The 17,361-nt window shown below is 52.8% G+C and overlaps 1 protein-coding gene across 1 annotated transcript in view; it reads left to right on the top strand.

Annotated features, from left to right (window-relative positions):
* Nucleotides 1–17,361, top strand: part of LOC115138340 (kinesin-like protein KIF26B) — a 177,844-nt gene that overhangs the window by 137,112 nt on the left and 23,371 nt on the right. Inside the window, 8 exon segments of the mRNA XM_029675105.2 lie at nt 230–346; nt 2,044–2,227; nt 3,900–4,077; nt 10,024–10,195; nt 10,460–11,328; nt 12,008–12,140; nt 12,319–12,580; nt 12,734–15,373. Of these exon segments, the coding sequence (XP_029530965.2) occupies nt 230–346; nt 2,044–2,227; nt 3,900–4,077; nt 10,024–10,195; nt 10,460–11,328; nt 12,008–12,140; nt 12,319–12,580; nt 12,734–15,373 (4,555 nt within the window).

Genomic DNA, 17,361 nt, shown 5'->3' on the forward strand with positions numbered 1-17,361 from the left:
GTTTCCTTGACTCAGATAAAAGGAGATTCTCCATGAGTATGCATTTTAGTCCAGGAGGAGCCTTAATCAGGGTCTGGGAAACCAACCCTAATTATGTTGTTTACAGAATTACGGGATCCTAGAATATGTATCAAATATGTTCTAGGAGTGAGGGAAAGATTGGGTTCTGATAGTTGCGTGTTCTAGATGTGGGGTTCTGATGGTACGTGTGCTATGCTCTATGTTCTAGGTTTGGGGTAAAGAGGAGAACTTGAAGGACTTGCTGTCTGAAGTGGCGACAGGCAGTTTGCAGGACAGCCAGTCCCCTGGAGTTTACCTCTGCGAGGACCCCATCTGTGGCATGCAGGTAAAATGCCGCTCGTCAGAACGTCAACTAATCATCAAAAGATTGATAACAAAGCCCTGCACGCTCTGTGGCCGTCCACTTAACTTGTCTAATTATTCTGATCACCATTAGCATTAGCTTTCACTTTAGCAACAACTAGTCTTCCTGGGGTCCATGCAAAACACCAGACCCAAGGCCTCTCGAATGGCGCAGCATCACTACAGCCTTGGGTTCGATCCCCAGGCTTTAGTGACCGGGAATCCTGTGGCGCGGCGTACAATTGGCCCAGCGTCGTCCGGGTTAGTGGAGGGTTTGGCAGGGGGGGGGTTTACTTGGCTCATCGTGCTCTAGCGACTCCTTGTGGCGACCCGGGCGCCTGCAGGCTGACTTTGGTCATCAAGTTGAACGGTGTTTCCTCTGACACATTGGTGCAGCTGGCTTCCGGGTTAAGTGAGTGGGTGTTAAGAAGCGTGGTTTGGCGGGTCATGTTTCGGAGGACACATGGCTTGACCTTCGCCTCTCCCGAACCCGTTGGGGAGTTTGCAGCGATAAGACGAGATCATTATAACCAAATTTGGGAGAAAAAGGGGGTAAAATTACATATAAAAAAACGGTCCCAGAGGCAGAAACACCAGTGTTTCTTAATCCTGGTCCTGGGGACCCAAAGTGAAGCACATTATACGTTTTGCCCTGTCACTCCACACCTGATTCCACTAATCAATCCCGTGTGTAGTGCTCGGACAAAAACATGTCATGCTTCTACACCTGCATTGCTTGCTGTTTGGGGTTTTAGGCTGGGTTTCTGTACAGCACTTTGAGATATCAGCTGATGTACGAAGGGCTATATAAATACATTTGATTTGATTTGATGTTTACCCTTTTGGGTCCCCAGGACCAGGATTGAGAAGCACTAACAAGAGTAGCTCATGAGCCCACAAGACAACAAGGAGAGTAACAGAGGAAGGCCCCTGCCTTCCATCCCAGACACTGAGTGCTCTGTTTCCTCCAGTGTTTTCCTCTACAGTCTGTCTCACTGTGGTGTCTCAAAGGAAACCCACAGGATTATGGCTAAGGCAGTGTATGATGATGGCAATATCAGACCTAGATCACTGTAGTAATATATCATTATATATATATATATATATCTCTGTGTGTCTACCCTCAGGCACTAGGATCTGTTATCTTAGCTGGCTGTTTTTAACCTAACACTCTCTCACACACACACACACACACACACACACACACACACACACACACACACACACACACACACACACACACACACACACACACACACACACACACACACACACACAGATACAGACACACACACACACAGAGAGACACACACATATTATACACACACACAGAGAGTGTACATCTACATCTATAGAGAACACAAAAACCGCAAACCTCTAAGAATCATTTAGTTATTTTCTCTTCTGGGGTCATTTAGTTTGACATCTTAGTGTGTGTGTGTGTGTGTGTGTGTGTTGATAGGATTAGTGTGTGAGACAAGGGTATCAGTGTAATCCCTAGCTTATCTCATGTTTTAATGATACCCCACAGCATTTTAGTTATAATGCTACACTGCCTGTCTTCACAGACACCATACACTGCATGACACACACACATACACACAAACACACAGAAAGACAAATGACTGTTCTGTGGTTTGTAGAATTAGTCTATTGTTTTCTATCTCACCTACTCTGTAGCTCCAGAACCAGAGTGAGCTGCGAGCCCCCACGCCAGAGAAAGCAGCCTTCTTCCTGGATGCAGCCATAGCAGCTCGGTACAGCAGCAGAGCTGACTCCGACCCGGAGGAGCATCTCAACTCACACATGCTGTTCACACTGCACATCTACCAGTACCGCATGGAGAAGACTGGCAAGGGAGGGAGTGAGTACTACACACACACACACACACACACACACACACACACACACACACACACACACACACACACACACACACACACACACACACACACACACACACACACACACACACACACACACACACACACACACACAGTATCTGTCGTGTCCCAGGTTGTCAGTCAGACTGTCTCCACGCTACTTCTGCAGGGTGATGTCATGTGTGTGTATTAATAGTGTGTGTGTGTGATAACGTAGTCAGATATGTGATAACTAGGCTGGGAGAAGGTGTTGTCCCCTATGTGTGATGGAGACGTATAATCTTACCTGCTCTTAAGGAAAGACAGCTTCACACACACACGCGCACACACACGCACACACACAATCTGCATCCGCTCATTTCTCCTTATCATACAACACCTCAGTCTGATTCAGTCATGGCTGTGGCAGTGGCTGTAGCAGAATAGGTGAAATGGTATCAAAACCATCAAACACTTGGTTTCTGTTCCAGCCATTATTATGAGCTGTCCTCCCCTCGGCAGCTTCCACTGACACACACACACACTATATAGCTATGCATACAGGGACATACACTCTAATCCAGATTTCCCAAACTCGGGCCTGCGTGTTTTGGTTTTTGCTCCAGCACTACACAGTTGATTCAAATAACCAACTCATCATCCAGCTTTGATGATTTGAATCATCTGTGTAGCGCTAGGGCAAAAACCAAAACGTGCACCCGGGGCGGGACCCAGGACCGAGTTTGGGGAACCCTGCTCTAATCCCCAGATGGAAAGACATGCACACACACACACACAAATACACTGACACACTGCTCAGAGAAGGTAAATGGGAACCAGATGTGCTGAACGGACCTACAGAGGTATTCGTTCTTGACGGACTTCCAGAGCACAAGGAAGGCAGTGTATACACGCACACACGCTTCCGACAGGTGATGTGTTGACAAGGAAAGGATACGTAGCTGAACACACAGCTGAGCTGGTGAGGGGTCCAGGTGGCAGGCTGTTATATTTGTCCTATTTCACACTAATGTGTGAATTGTAAATGTCTTTTTTTGTTGTTGACATATCTCAACTCCCCCGAGACGCCCTCAGAGAGTAGGGTCACGGCCAGGGTCTGCCATGAATAACAGCGACCCTGGAGCAATTAGGGTTAAGTGCCTTGCTCAAGGGCACATTGACGGGTTTTTCACGACGACGGCTCGGGGATTCAAACTAGCGACCATTCGGTTACTGGGCCTACTCTCTAACTGCTAGGATACCTGCTGCCCAATGTAGCCGTGTGTGTGCACGCGTCCATGCGTGTGCATGTGTGCGTGTGCGGGCATGCCCGCGTGTGTGCGTGCGTGTGTGTGTGCTGAGGCTGATGTGCATGACCTCCTCTGAGATGAGCAGATGAAAAATGCTGGGGGATGAAGTGTTGGATAGTGTGTTCAGGATCTATCACCCTGTGAAATACTGCTACTGAGTTTTGTAACACACTGTAAACATTTTCTTTTAAATGTTTTGCGCAATGATTAATGTATCCTTCTGTCTCCCCAATTTCTCTCTGTCCTCTCTTTTTCCTTCCCCTCTCTCTCTTTCTGTCCCTTTCTCTCGGTCCCTCCTTCCCCTCCTGTCCCTCCTTCCCCTCCTGTCCCTCTCTCACCCTCCTCTCTCTCTCTCTCTCTCCAGTGTCGGGAGGTCGCAGTAGACTCCACCTGATAGACCTGGGCAGCTGTGTGAAGGTGCTGGGAGGAGAGAAGGGCAGGGAGAGCAGTGGTAGTACAGCAGCAGGGCTGTGTCTGTCTCTGTCTGCCCTGGGGAACGTTATCCTGGCTCTGGTCAACGGCAGCAAACATATCCCCTACAAGTACGTGTGCAGTGTGTGTGTGTCTGTGTCTGTGTGAGGACCTCTTGGTTGGATTCAATTGCTCTGCAGTATTACTCAGATACAACAACAACAAAAAATGACATAATTCTATCTATTTCTTACTCTTGCCCTTCCCTAATCAAATCAAAGTTTATTTGTCAAGTGCGCCAAATACAACAGTGTGTGTGTGTGTGTGTGTGTGTGTGTGTGTGTGTGTGTGTGTGTGTGTGTGTGTGTGTGTGTGTGTGTGTGTGTGTGTGTGTGTGTGTGTCTGTGTGTCTGTGTGTCTGTGTGTCTGTGTGTGTGTGTGTGTGTGTGTGTGTGTGTGTGTGTGTGTAGGTAAGTAAGGAAATAAAACAACAGTAAAAAGACATTTGAAAAAAGAGTATCAAGGTTATATACAGATACCTGTTAGTCAGGCTTATTGAGGTAGTATGTACATGTAGGTATGGTTAAAGTGACTATGCATATATGATGAACAGAGAGTAGCAGAAGCATAAAAAGAGGGGTTGGCGGATGGCGGGACACAATGCAGATGGCCCGGTTAGCCAATGTGCTGGAGCACTGGTTGGTCGGGCCAATTTAGGTAGTATGTACATGAATGTATAGTTAAAGTGACTATGCACATAAGATAAATAGAGAGTAGCAGCAGCTTAAAAGAGGGGTTGCGGGGAGGCACACAATGCAAATAGTCCGGGTAAGGATTTGGTTACCTGTTCAGGAGTCTTATGGCTTGGGGGTAAAAACTGTTGAGAAGCCTTTTTGTCCAGACTTGGCACCGCTTGCCATGCAGTAGTAGAGAGAACAGTCTATGGCTTGGGTCTTTGACAATTTTCAGGGCCTTCCTCTGACACCGCCTGGTGTAAAGGTCCTGGATGGCAGACAGCTTTGCCCCAGTGATGTACTGGGCCGTACGCACTACCGTCTGAAGTGCCTTGCGGTCGGAGGCCGAGCAATTGCCGTACCAGGCAGTGATGCAACCAGGATGCTCTCGATGTTGCAGCTGTAGAACCTTTTGAGGATCTCAGTACCCATGCCAAATCTTTTTAGTTTCCTGAGGGGGAATAGGCTTTGTCGTGCCCTCTTCACGACTGTCTTGGTGTGTTTGGACCATTCTAGTTTGTTGTTGATGTGGACACCAAGGAATTTGAAGCTCTCAACCTGCTCCACTACAGCCCCGTCGATGAGAATGGGGACGTGCTCGGTGCTCCTTTTCCTGTAGTCCACAATCATCTCCTTGGTCTTGGTTACGTTGAGGGATAGGTTGTTATTCTGGCACCACCCGGCCAGGTCTCTGACCTCCTCCCTATAGGCGGTCTCGTCGTTGTCGGTGATCAGGCCTACCACTGTTGTGTCGTCAGCAAACTTAATGATGGTATTGGAGTCGTGCCTGGCCATGCAGTCGTGGGTGAACAGGGAATACAGGAGGGGACTGAGCACGCACCCCTGGGGAGCTCCAATTTTGAGGATCAGCGTGGCAGATGTGTTACTACCTACCCTCACCACCTGGGGGCGGCCCGTCAGGAAGCCCAGGATCCAGTTGCAGGGAGGTGTTTAGAACCCAGGGTCCTTAGCTTAGTGATGAGCTTTGAGGGTACTATGGTGTTGAATGCTGAGCTGTAGTCAATGAATAGCATTCTCACATTGATGTTCCTTTTGTCCAGGTGGGAAAGGGCAGTGTAGAGTGCAATGGAGATAGCATCATCTGAGGATCTGTTTGGGCGGTATGCAAATTGGAGTGGGTCTAGGCATTCTGGGATAATGGTGTTGATGTAAGACATTACCAGCCTTTCAAAGCACTTCATGGCTACGGACGTGAGTGCCACGGGTCTGTAGTCATTTAGGCAGGTTGCCTTTGTGTTCTTGGGCACAGGGACTATGGTGGTTTGCACATGCCTGGAGCACACGTCCTGGTAATCCATCTGGCCCCGCAGCCTTGTGAATGTTGACCTGTTTAAAGGTCTTACTCACGTCGGCTACGGACAGTGTGATCACACAGTCGTCCGGAACAGCTGATGCTCTCATGCATACCTCAGTGTTGCTTGCCTCGAAGCAAGCATAGAAGTGATTTAGCTCGTCTGGTAGGCTCGTGTCACTGGGCAGCTCGCGGCTGTGCTTCCCTTTGTAGTCTGTAATAGTTTGCAAGCCCTGCCACATGCGACGAGCGTCTGAGCCGGTGTAGTATGATTCAATCTAGCCCTGTATTGATGCTTTGCCTGTTTGATGGTTCATCACAGGGCATAGCGGGATTTCTTGTAAGCTTCTTGTAAGCTTTTTTTCCCCTCTGGTTGCACGTTTAACATGTTGATAGAGATTCGGTAGAACTGATTTAAGTTTCCTTGCATTAAAGTCTCCGGCCACTAGGAGCGCCGCCTCTGGGTGAGTGGTTTCCTGTTTGCTTATTTCCTTATACAGTTGTCTGAGTGCGGTCTTAGTGCCGGCATCTATCTGTGGTGGTAAATAAACAGCCACGTAAAGTATAGCTGAGAACTCTCTAGGCAAGTAGTGTGGCCTGCAATTTATCATAATATATTCTGCTTCAGGCGAGCAAAATCTAGAAACTTCCTTAGATTTCGTGCACCAGATGTTGTTTACAAATATGCACAGACCCCCCCGCCTTACCGGAGTGTGCTGTTCTATCCTGCCGGTGCAGCGTGTATCCCGCTAGCTGAAAATCCATGTCGTCATTCAGCCACGAATCCGTGAAACATAGGATACTACAGTTTTTGATGTCCCGTTGGTAGGATACCCTAAATGACCCTCCCTAAGTGTGTGTGACTAACTGGGACTGGGGGAGATGGGGCTTGGGTCAGCTTCCACTGGTGACTGGCTCAATATCTATCTCTACATATCCAACTCAATATATCACACCCATGTCATGTTAATAGTAGACTTTAAACCTATGAATAAACCTGCTAATTATTGTAGATATATTAACGAGATAGTACACTTTAATATGCAGATCATTGGACACACGAGGCGCACAATGATTCCTGTAGGCCCTGCCCGGACATAATTCTGCATAACTACCATGTGTAATAATAATGTATAGAATGACTTGTGCTTCCCTTGGTCAGAGTGGCTAAATGCCTGCTGAAGCTTTGGAGAGGGTGAAATGGAGAGAGAGAGAGAGACAGGCACAGAGAGAGAGAAAGAGAGAGAGAGAGACAGGCACGGAGAGAGAGAAAGAGAGAGGGGAGAGAGGAAGAGAAGGCGTGGCAGAGAGGGAGAGAGAGACAGGCACAGAGAGAGAGAAAGAGAGAGGGGAGAGAGGAAGAGAAGGCGTGGCAGAGAGGGAGAGAGAGAGACAGGCACGGAGAGAGAGAAAGAGAGAGGGAGAGAGAGAAGAGAATGCGTGGCAGAGAGGGAGAGAGAGAACAGGCACGGAGAGAGAGAAGAGAGAGAGAGGGAGAGAGGAAGAGAAGGCGTGGCAGAGAGGGAGAGAGAGAGACAGGCATGGAGAGAGAGAAAGAGAGAGGGGAGAGAGGAAGAGAAGGCGTGGCAGAGAGGGAGAGAGAGAGAGACAGGCATGGAGAGAGAGAAAGAGAGAGGGGAGAGAGGAAGAGAAGGCGTGGCAGAGAGAGAGAGAGAGAGAGGGGAGAGAGGAAGAGAATGCGTGGCAGAGAGGGAGAGAGAGAACAGGCACGGAGAGAGAGAAGGAGAGAGGGGAGAGAGGAAGAGAAGGCGTGGCAGAGAGGGAGAGAGAGAGACAGGCATGGAGAGAGAGAAAGAGAGAGAGGAGAGAGGAAGAGAAGGCGTGGCAGAGAGGGAGAGAGAGAGACAGGCATGGAGAGAGAGAAAGAGAGAGGGGAGAGAGGAAGAGACGGCGTGGCAGAGAGAGAGAGAGAGAGGGGAGAGAGGAAGAGAAGGCGTGGCAGAGAGGGAGAGAGAGAGACAGGAAGGAGAGAGAGAAAGAGAGAGGGGAGAGAGGAAGAGAAGGCGTGGCAGAGAGGGAGAGAGAGAGAGACAGGCATGGAGAGAGAGAAATAGAGAGGGGAGAGAGGAAGAGAAGGCGTGGCAGAGAGAGAGAGAGAGAGAGAGGGGGGAGAGAGGAAGAGAAGGCGTGGCATAGAGGGAGAGAGAGAGAGACAGGCATGGAGAGAGAGAAAGAGAGAGGGGAGAGAGGAAGAGAAGGCATGGCAGAGAGAGAGGAAGAGAGAGAGAGAGGGGAGAGAGGAAGAGAAGGCGTGGCAGAGAGAGAGAGAGAGAGGGGAGAGAGGAAGAGAAGGCGTGGCAGAGAGGGAGAGAGAGAGACAGGCACGGAGAGAGAGAAAGAGAGAGGGGAGAGAGGAAGAGAAGGCGTGGCAGAGTGGGAGAGAGAGAGAGACAGGCACGGAGAGAGAGAAAGAGAGAGGGGAGAGAGGAAGAGAAGGCGTGGCAGAGAGGGAGAGAGAGAGACAGGCACGGAGAGAGAAAGAGAGAGGGGAGAGAGGAAGAGAAGGCGTGGCAGAGAGGGAGAGAGAGAGACAGGCACGGAGAGAGAGAAAGAGAGAGGGGAGAGAGGAAGAGAAGTTGTGGCAGAGAGGGAGAGAGAAAGGTGCTGTTGGGTTGATTTAACAATAACAAATGTCGCTTCATTATTATTACCTGAGACCGCTAGGAAGAGTTTTTTGGGGGGTTTGTTTTCTTCCTGAAGAGAATGAGTGGGACTGTGAGAGAGGGAATAAGAGAGAGGGGAGAGGAGAGAGGGAATAAGAGAGAGGGGAGAGGAGAGAGTTTGAAGGAACGAGAGGCAGAGAAAAGAACAAGGAGGAAAGGAGTGAAACGAAAGCAGGGGGACAGAGGCTTTGAAACAGTCGTGTGCATATTTAAATTTTTCCCAAGAACATGCAGGCTCTTCTCCCTCCCTCCCTCCCTCCTCCTCTCTCCCCTCTCTGCCTCCCTCCTTCAGTGCAGATAGCTCAGCTCCTCCACTCTCTAATTTAATCACGAGCTCGGCATTTACATTGCAAAACAAACACAAATACACACACATGCATGCATGCATGCGTATAAAATTATAGGTTGGGGCCATTTGCAAGGTGTGGAACATTAGTTGCAAATAACTGGATCTCACCGTGCATGAATATAAAATCCCTTCTGCACAAATCACTGATCCTTCTGCTTAATTGAATTAGACCTAAACACTCGCAGCTCCAACCTCCCCCCTTTCTTCTCCATTTTCAGCCGTTTCTCCCATTTCTACCCTGCTTAATGAGATTAATTAAGAGACTTGATTGAGATGTCAGGCGAGGGAGATGCAATTACTAACGTTGATGTGACGAAGACACGGGTAACTACTACTAATGACATGACTCAGAGACAGAGAGCGAGAGAGAGGGAGGAATGGAGGGAGGAAAGAGGAAAGAGAAGAGGATAACATTGAGGACAGTTGAGGCAAAGTAAAGCGATAGAAGGATGGGGTAGCGTGTGTGTGTGTGTGTGTGTGGGGGGGGGGCTGGCCGGGGGCTGTGTTTTTATAAAAGGAGGGCAGCATGAGGTATTGAGCCACAGAGGAGCCTGCACTCCATTCTGCCCTGAGGGTCCCAAACAGCTCACAGGAGTTACCTACCACACACACATGCCCATGCACATGCACACACACACACACACACACACACAGAAACACAGGCAGACAGTCAATTAACCCTATAACAAACACAGGAGAGGGAGAGTGTTGAATAAACACACAATCCTACAGCTACTGTCCCACATGTTCCAGCCATAGCGAGATTAACCATTGACGTAGCTAATGCTCAGGTCTGGAGATCATTGCTGATTGGTAGGGAGGTGAACAGTGATTGTAAGGGTTTGATAGATATTATCCTTCAGATTCATATGTGTTTGTATATGTGTGTGTGTGATGTAATGTGTGTGTGTGTGCACGATTTAACACGTGTGTGTGTGTGTGCTTATGCCTGTGTTAGTGTATGTGCGTGATGTAATGTGTGTGTGTATGTGTTCCAGGGACAGTAAGCTGACCATGCTACTGAGAGAGTCACTGGGCAACATGAACTGTCGGACCACCATGATCGCCCACATCTCCTCGTCGCCTAGCAACTTCTCTGACACGCTCTCCACCCTCCAGATCGCCTCGCGCCTCCTCCGTATGAAGAAGAAGAAGACCAAAGTCAGTATGGTAGGCATTATCAATTTAGACACATTCAGTCATTCAATCATTCATTCAATCAATATAATCGGTCCATGACATAGAGGAATTCTCCTTCTCATGCATTTCACTGTTCTTTCTTCTGGGGCTCAACTTCTAAATGTTCAGATTGATATTTCAGTTTTTTAAAAACAACACTTTCAGTATTGCTGGAACTTGATGACACAGCATTACAATAATGCTTCAAAATGTGTTGTTTCTCTCATCCATTTTCACATTCCCTCTCTTCTTCAGCAATACACGTCCAGTTCGTCAGGGGGTGAGAGTTCGTGTGAGGAGGGTCGTATGCGTCGCCCCACCCACCTGAGACCATTCCACTCCCGTAGCTCTGCAGACTCCAACCTTCCCCTGCTGCACCTCTCCAGCGACCCAGATGACTACTCCAGTAGCGAGCAGTCCTGCGACACCGTCATCTACGTGGGCCCCAATGGGGGTGCTATCTCGGACCGTGAGCTGACCGACAACGAGGGTCCGCCAGAGTTTGTCCCCATCATTCCTGCTCTGCTGAAGAGCAAAGCCGAGTCTGGCGTCCTGCCGACTACACCAACTCTACAACAGCAACAGCAACAGACAGTACTCTCCCAGCCCCAGCCCCAGCCCCAGCCTGCCCCTACACAGACACACACCCAGCCCTCTGCCCTGCCGACACAGTCCCTCACCTCCCTAACCCAGCCCCCACTCCCTCTCCTCCAACCCCTGGGCCAACCCCTGCCCCCTGTGCCAGAGGAAGGAGCGGAGTGTCTCAAGTGCAACACCTTCGCCGAGCTGCAGGAGCGGCTGGAGTGTATCGACGGGAGCGAAGAGGTGGCCAGGTTCCCCTTTGAGGAGGTGCCGGTTAGTAGGGGGGCCAAGTCTGACACCCTGGTCCCCACTGGGTCTGAGACGGAGCCTACGGGAGGGGCGGGAGTGGAGGTAGAGACCTCCAGGAGGATGTCCAATGACAAGCAGCTCCAGGAGATCAGGGAGGTGGTGGAAGAGGCAGAACTGGCCCAGACCATGATAGAGAGTCTGAGCCTGACCGGCAACAGCAGTGTGACGGGCAGCAGTGGAGCTGGACACACTAACCCTCTACAGAGGGCCAAGAGCGCCAGCCTCCATGACAGGTCAGATCTGTTTGTTTGTTAAGATCCCCATTAGCGGTTACAAAGCAACAGCTACTCTGCCTAGGGTCCACACGAAAAATAACACAAAACATAACTTATTAGGGCCTCCAGGGTGGCAGAGATTCTGGGTTCGAGCCCAGGCTCTGTCGCAGCCCGGAAGGCTCATGGGGCGACACACAATTGGCCCAGCTTCGGCCGGGTTGGGGAGGGCTTGGCCGGCGGGGATATCCTATCCACGTACTAGCGACTCCTGTGTCGGGCCGGGCGCAATGCACACTGAACAGGTCGCCAGGTGCACGGTGTTTCCTCCGGCACATTGGTGCTGCTGGCTTCCGGGTTGGATGTGCATTGTGTCAAGAAGCAGTGCGGCTTGGTTGGATTGTGTTTCGAAGGAAGCATGGTTCTCAACCTTCGCCTCTCCCGAGTCTGTACGGGAGTTGCAGCGATGAGACAAGACAGTAACTACTACTAATTGGCTACCATGAAATTGGGGAGAAAAAGGGGGTAAAAAAGTGTATATATATATATATTTATTTACAAAAAAACTCAACTTATTGTTCCTTTAGCTTGTATAGTTTTATCGACTGCCTTATAATTTTAATGTCTCTCTTGAAGGTATTTTTGTTTTCAATATCTTCTATTTCTTTTTTATTTCTCTCCCTTTCTATTTGATTGACAGTCGTGAGTCTCTGAGCGCAGGCAGTAGCAGTGATGGTAAGCCCCGCCCCCTGGGTTCTCCTCGGCTGGGCATCGCCTCTCTTACCAAGACCTCTGACTACAGACCTCCTTCCTCACCCTCACAGCGCTGCAAGGTACAGTATCTGTCTCTCACACCTCTACGGTCTTTGATTGTGCTATTTTACAGTTATTGGGTTGACTTTTACCTCATAAAATGCATTTCCATGAAAATGTACAGTATTGTTGTGAAGCATCTGTGGGTCCTTGAAAAGAACTATAAAAATCCAATATATGATTATGATTATAATCAAGGTCTACACCCAGAAGGGTGTGATGCCGGGAACGCCCCCTCTGTCCTGCCAGAGTCTGTCTACTGCAGACAGCCTGGCTGCAGATAGTGGGAGGTCCTCTACAGATTCCCTGCTGCAGCTGGAGTCCCTGTCCAGGACCTCCCCCATGAGAATCAGTCCCCAGGTGCTAAAGCGCACCGACTCCTTGTCTGCCAGCCTGGGGTCGGCTGAGACCCTGTGTGACGATAATGTTCCTCAGATACCTCTGGATGTACGCAGGGACAGTAAGTCTGACTCTTTATTCTATTACTGTGACAAGTGTTTTTTATGTATGATACTGGTTTCGTACAGCGAATTCATTTCACGTTCCTTACATATTTTCCTTTCATTGTCTATCCTCTCTCTTTCTCCTTCCCATATTTCTCTGCCTCCCCCAGCCCCAGTTCCTGCTCTAGCCCCCTGCCCCTCCTCTACCCCAGCCCCAGCAGACCCTCGCTCTCTGGGGGAAGATGAGCTGGTATTCACCCTGGGGTGTCAGGAGGGGCTGGATGTCCGGGGCCTGCTGGACAGTGGCGGTCGTCCCACTAGCATCATTAGCTTCACCAGCGACTGTTCCGTCACCGCCCTGGCCTCGGGATCCCGCCCTGTCTCCATCATCAGCAGCATCAGCGATGACCTGGAGTGCTACGGAAACAACACTACTGTCATTGCTACGACCACCGGAATGGTCACAATGACAAGCGCCTCAGTTGCCGGGGTGATCGCCATGGCGGAAGTCAGCATGGCGAAGCTTCGCATGGAAGGAGAGGCGATGGCGGCGCTGCCTAGCTGCCGGTCGTCCATCTCATCATGGCTGAGTGAGCTGAGTGCTGGGAGTGACGGGGATCAGTCCCTGCACAGTTTCGGCCAGTCCTATGGACATGGGGAGGCTCTGGCCGAGCTAGACCCCCCACAGGTGCCTCTCTCTGGGGCAGAGGAGCAAGATGAGGTGTCCCTGAGTTCTAGAGGACGGAAGACTCCTGACAGCAACGTAGTGTTGTGTGGAGATGAGAAAGGAACGGAGAAGGAGAAGAGCACCCTGACTAAAGAGAGGCTGAAGAGACTGTCTCCCTCCATGGGTAAGACCAACATTACAGTATCCAACATCCAGACCCTGGGGGCCTCCAGCAACTTCATCCCCTTCAAGACCAACATCACAGTCCACCCCTGTGTGGCCGTCAAACCCATGGTTATACAGGAGCCCACTATACTGTCCTCCCCTACCAAGACTCACCTGTTGTCCAAGGACCCAGCCAAGCCTGCCCAAGCCCTGGTCCTGGCCTCCATGTCCAGCGATCTCAGCTTCGACGACCCCTGGATGAAGAGAGATGGAGGCGATGTGAGGTCTAAGGAGCTGGTGTGTGAGGTGAAGCCGGAGAAGAGGGTGGTGGAGCCACCAGTCAAGAAAGACCCAGCTAAGACCCAGGCCTGGCCCCAGGGTGACAGGGCCAGCAGGGTGGACAGTGGCTACGGAGGGGACCGTTGCAGCTCCAGCAGCGGTGAGACCGTCTCCTCTCCAGACTCCTGTAAGAGGGTGGTGGACGGCTGTGAGATGGTGCTGGTTAGCTCTGGGGAGTGTCTGATGACTCCCGTCTACTCTGCCGACATCCTGCGCACCGCCAGTCTGCCCCGCGGCTGGCACCGGATCAACCGCCACGACGGCCTAGACGAGGACTCACTCCGCTACGGCGCTAATGGAGGAGGGGCAGGGGGGGAGTCTCGGGGCCTAGGGATCACCACCTCCACCCCCTGTAGTCCGAGGGCAACACTGGACCGACGGGGGTCGTCCGGGAGACAAGGCCTGTTCTCCCGCCAGAAAGGGATCCCACCGCTGCCACCAGTACGCAAGTCCAGTCTGGACCAGAAGAACCGGTCAGGAGGCCCCCTCAGCCCCCTGCATGCACCCATCCATGGCCTCTCCTTCCTGGGGAGCACCCCGGAGGACCTAGATAGGCTTGGTGGAGGGAAACAGAAGGGGTCTAATGTGGAGAGCAGTAGGTTGTTCAGTGCTAAACTAGAGCAACTGGCTAACAGAACCAACTCTCTGGGGCGGTCCCATGGAGGTCACAGCTCTCTTGGCCCCCACTATGACTGCCTCTCCCTGGAGAGGGGGGAGAGCCTCAGCTCTCTGGTCTGGAAGGGGGCAGCCGGAGGGGGGAGGGGGGACTGCAATATGCCCCATCCCGGACGTAGCATCCGCTGTGGCTCAGTGTCATCCTCCTCCCCTAATGGAAACGGTTCCGGTAACAGCCCCGGCAGTGCTCCCAAGTCGCCCAAGTCGAGCCAGTCGAAGATCTCAGCGGTCAGCAAGCTGCTGATGGCCAGCCCTAAGACCCGCAGCCTTTCGGCCTCCAGCACCAAGACACTCAGCTTCTCCACCAAGTCTCTTCCCCAGTCTGTCAACCGCAGCTCCAGCTTGCCTCCCAACGGCAAGACCCAGCCGCAGCCCCAGCCCCAGGGTCAGACCTCCAGCCAGGCCCTGGGACAAAACAAGGAACCCAGCTCTGGCTCCTGGGCCACCCAGTCTTTGAGTCGCAGCCGAGGGGGAGGCCTGGCCGCCAAGCTGCCTCTGAGAGCCGCCAACGGACGCATCTCCGAGCTGCTTCAGGGCAACGGAGGCTCTCGATCCACCAGTCACAACCGAGGAGGAGGCTCCGAAGCTGGGGAGGAGAGGGGTGCTGGAGGAAGTGGAGGTGGAGCAGGTGGTGGAGGGGCACAGGGAGAGGAGAGACCAGTGATGGTCCACACCCTGCCGTCTCCCTACAGTAAGATCACAGCCCCCAAGCGGCCCCAGCGCTGCAGCAGCGGCCATGCCAGTGACAACAGTAGTGTTCTGAGTGGGGAGCTGCCCCCGGCCATGGGGAAGACAGCCCTGTTCTACCACAGCGGGGCCAGCAGTGGCTACGAGAGCATGCTGAGGGACAGCGAGGCCACAGGAAGCACCTCCTCTGCCCAGGACTCTCTGAGCGAACATAGCTCAGCCACCAGCAGCAGCCGCCGTGGCCTCAAGAACAACAAGAAGAGGAACAACAACACAGGTCTGCCCCTTATGCTGCATCCCAGTGAGCACAATACATTTTTTCAACATATTTTCAACCCAAAATACATACTTTCAAAGTTATTTTAACGTATTTTTCTCACAGGGTTTCCCTTCCTTTGTGCTTAGTTTTCCTGTTCCATTTATACACTACACAAAACAGTACAGAAATGTATCTAAAGGGTAGCACTATAGATGTTCAATTACCTTTGTTCAACTAACTATAACCTTAGTCACGTAGCTTACATCCCTCATACTCAACCTCCAGTTCATGCTCTGTCCTGAGTAGAAATAGAATAAAACCTTTGAATATGAAACAAGCCGTCAGGTAAGTAAGGTGAGCAGCCAGGCAGTCAGCCAGGCAGGCAAGGAGGGAGGCAGTCAGCCAGGCAGGCAAGGAGGGAGGCAGTCAGCCAGGCAGGCAAGGAGGGAGGCAGGCAACCAGGCAGGCAAGGAGGGAGGCAGGCAGCCAGGCAGGCAAGGAGGGAGGCAGTCAGCCAGGCAGGCAAGGAGGGAGGCAGGCAGCCAGGCAGGCAAGGAGGGAGGCAGTCAGCCAGGCAGGAAACCAGGCAGGCAGCCAGGAGGGAGGCAGGCAACCAGGCAGGCAAGGAGGGGAGGCAGTCAGCCAGGCAGGCAAGGAGGGAGGCAGTCAGCCAGGCAGGCAAGGAGGGAGGCAGGCAGCCAGGCAGGCAAGGAGGGAGGCAGGCAGGAAACCAGGCAGGCAAGGAGGGGAGGCAGTCAGCCAGGCAGGCAAGGAGGGAGGCAGGCAACCAGGCAGGCAGGCAGGAGGGAGGCAGGCAACCAGGCAGGCAAGGAGGGAGGCAGGCAACCAGGCAGGCAAGGAGGGAGGCAGTCAGCCAGGCAGGCAAGGAGGAGGCAGTCAGCCAGGCAGGCAAGGAGGGAGGCAGGCAGGCCAGGCAGGCAAGGAGGGAGGCAGGCAGCCAGGCAGGCAAGGAGGGAGGCAGGCAACCAGGCAGGCAAGGAGGGAGGCAGTCAGCCAGGCAGGCAAGGAGGGAGGCAGGCAACCAGGCAGGCAAGGAGGGAGGCAGTCAGCCAGGCAGGCAAGGAGGGAGGCAGTCAGCCAGGCAGGCAAGGAGGGAGGCAGTCAGCCAGGCAGGAAACCAGGCAGGCAAGGAGGGGAGGCAGGCAACCAGGCAGGCAAGGAGGGAGGCAGTCAGCCAGGCAGGCAAGGAGGGAGGCAGTCAGCCAGGCAGGAAACCAGGCAGGCAAGGAGGGAGGCAGGCAACCAGGCAGGCAAGGAGGGAGGCAGTCAGCCAGGCAGGCAAGGAGGGAGGCAGGCAACCAGGCAGGCAAGGAGGGAGGCAGGCAACCAGGCAGGCAAGGAGGGAGGCAGGCAACCAGGCAGGCAAGGAGGGAGGCAGTCAGCCAGGCAGGCAAGGAGGGAGGCAGTCAGCCAGGCAGGCAAGGAGGGAGGCAGGCAACCAGGCAGGCAAGGAGGGGCAGGCAGTCAGCCAGGCAGGCAAGGAGGGAGGCAGGCAACCAGGCAGGCAAGGAGGAGGCAGTCAGCCAGGCAGGCAAGGAGGGAGGCAGTCAGCCAGGCAGGCAAGGAGGGAGGCAGTCAGCCAGGCAGGCAAGGAGGGAGGCAGTCAGCCAGGCAGGCAAGGAGGAGGCAGTCAGCCAGGCAGACAAGGAGGGAGGCAGTCAGCCAGGCAGGCAAGGAGGGAGGCAGGCAACCAGGCAGGCAAGGAGGGAGGCAGGCAACCAGGCAGGCAAGGAGGGAGGCAGGCAACCAGGCAGGCAAGGAGGGAGTCAGCAGGCAGGCCAGGCAGGAAACCAGGCAGGCAAGGAGGGAGGCAGGCAACCAGGCAGGCAAGGAGGGAGGCAGTCAGCCAGGCAGGCAAGGAGGGAGGCAGGCAACCAGGCAGGCAAGGAGGGAGGCAGGCAGGCAGGGCAGGCAAGGAGGGGAGGCAGTCAGCCAGGCAGGCAAGGAGGGGAGGCAGTCAGCCAGGCAGGCAAGGAGGGAGGCAG

The sequence above is a fragment of the Oncorhynchus nerka genome, linkage group LG12 (assembly GCF_034236695.1).
Source record: "Oncorhynchus nerka isolate Pitt River linkage group LG12, Oner_Uvic_2.0, whole genome shotgun sequence".
Lineage (NCBI taxonomy): Eukaryota > Metazoa > Chordata > Actinopteri > Salmoniformes > Salmonidae > Oncorhynchus > Oncorhynchus nerka.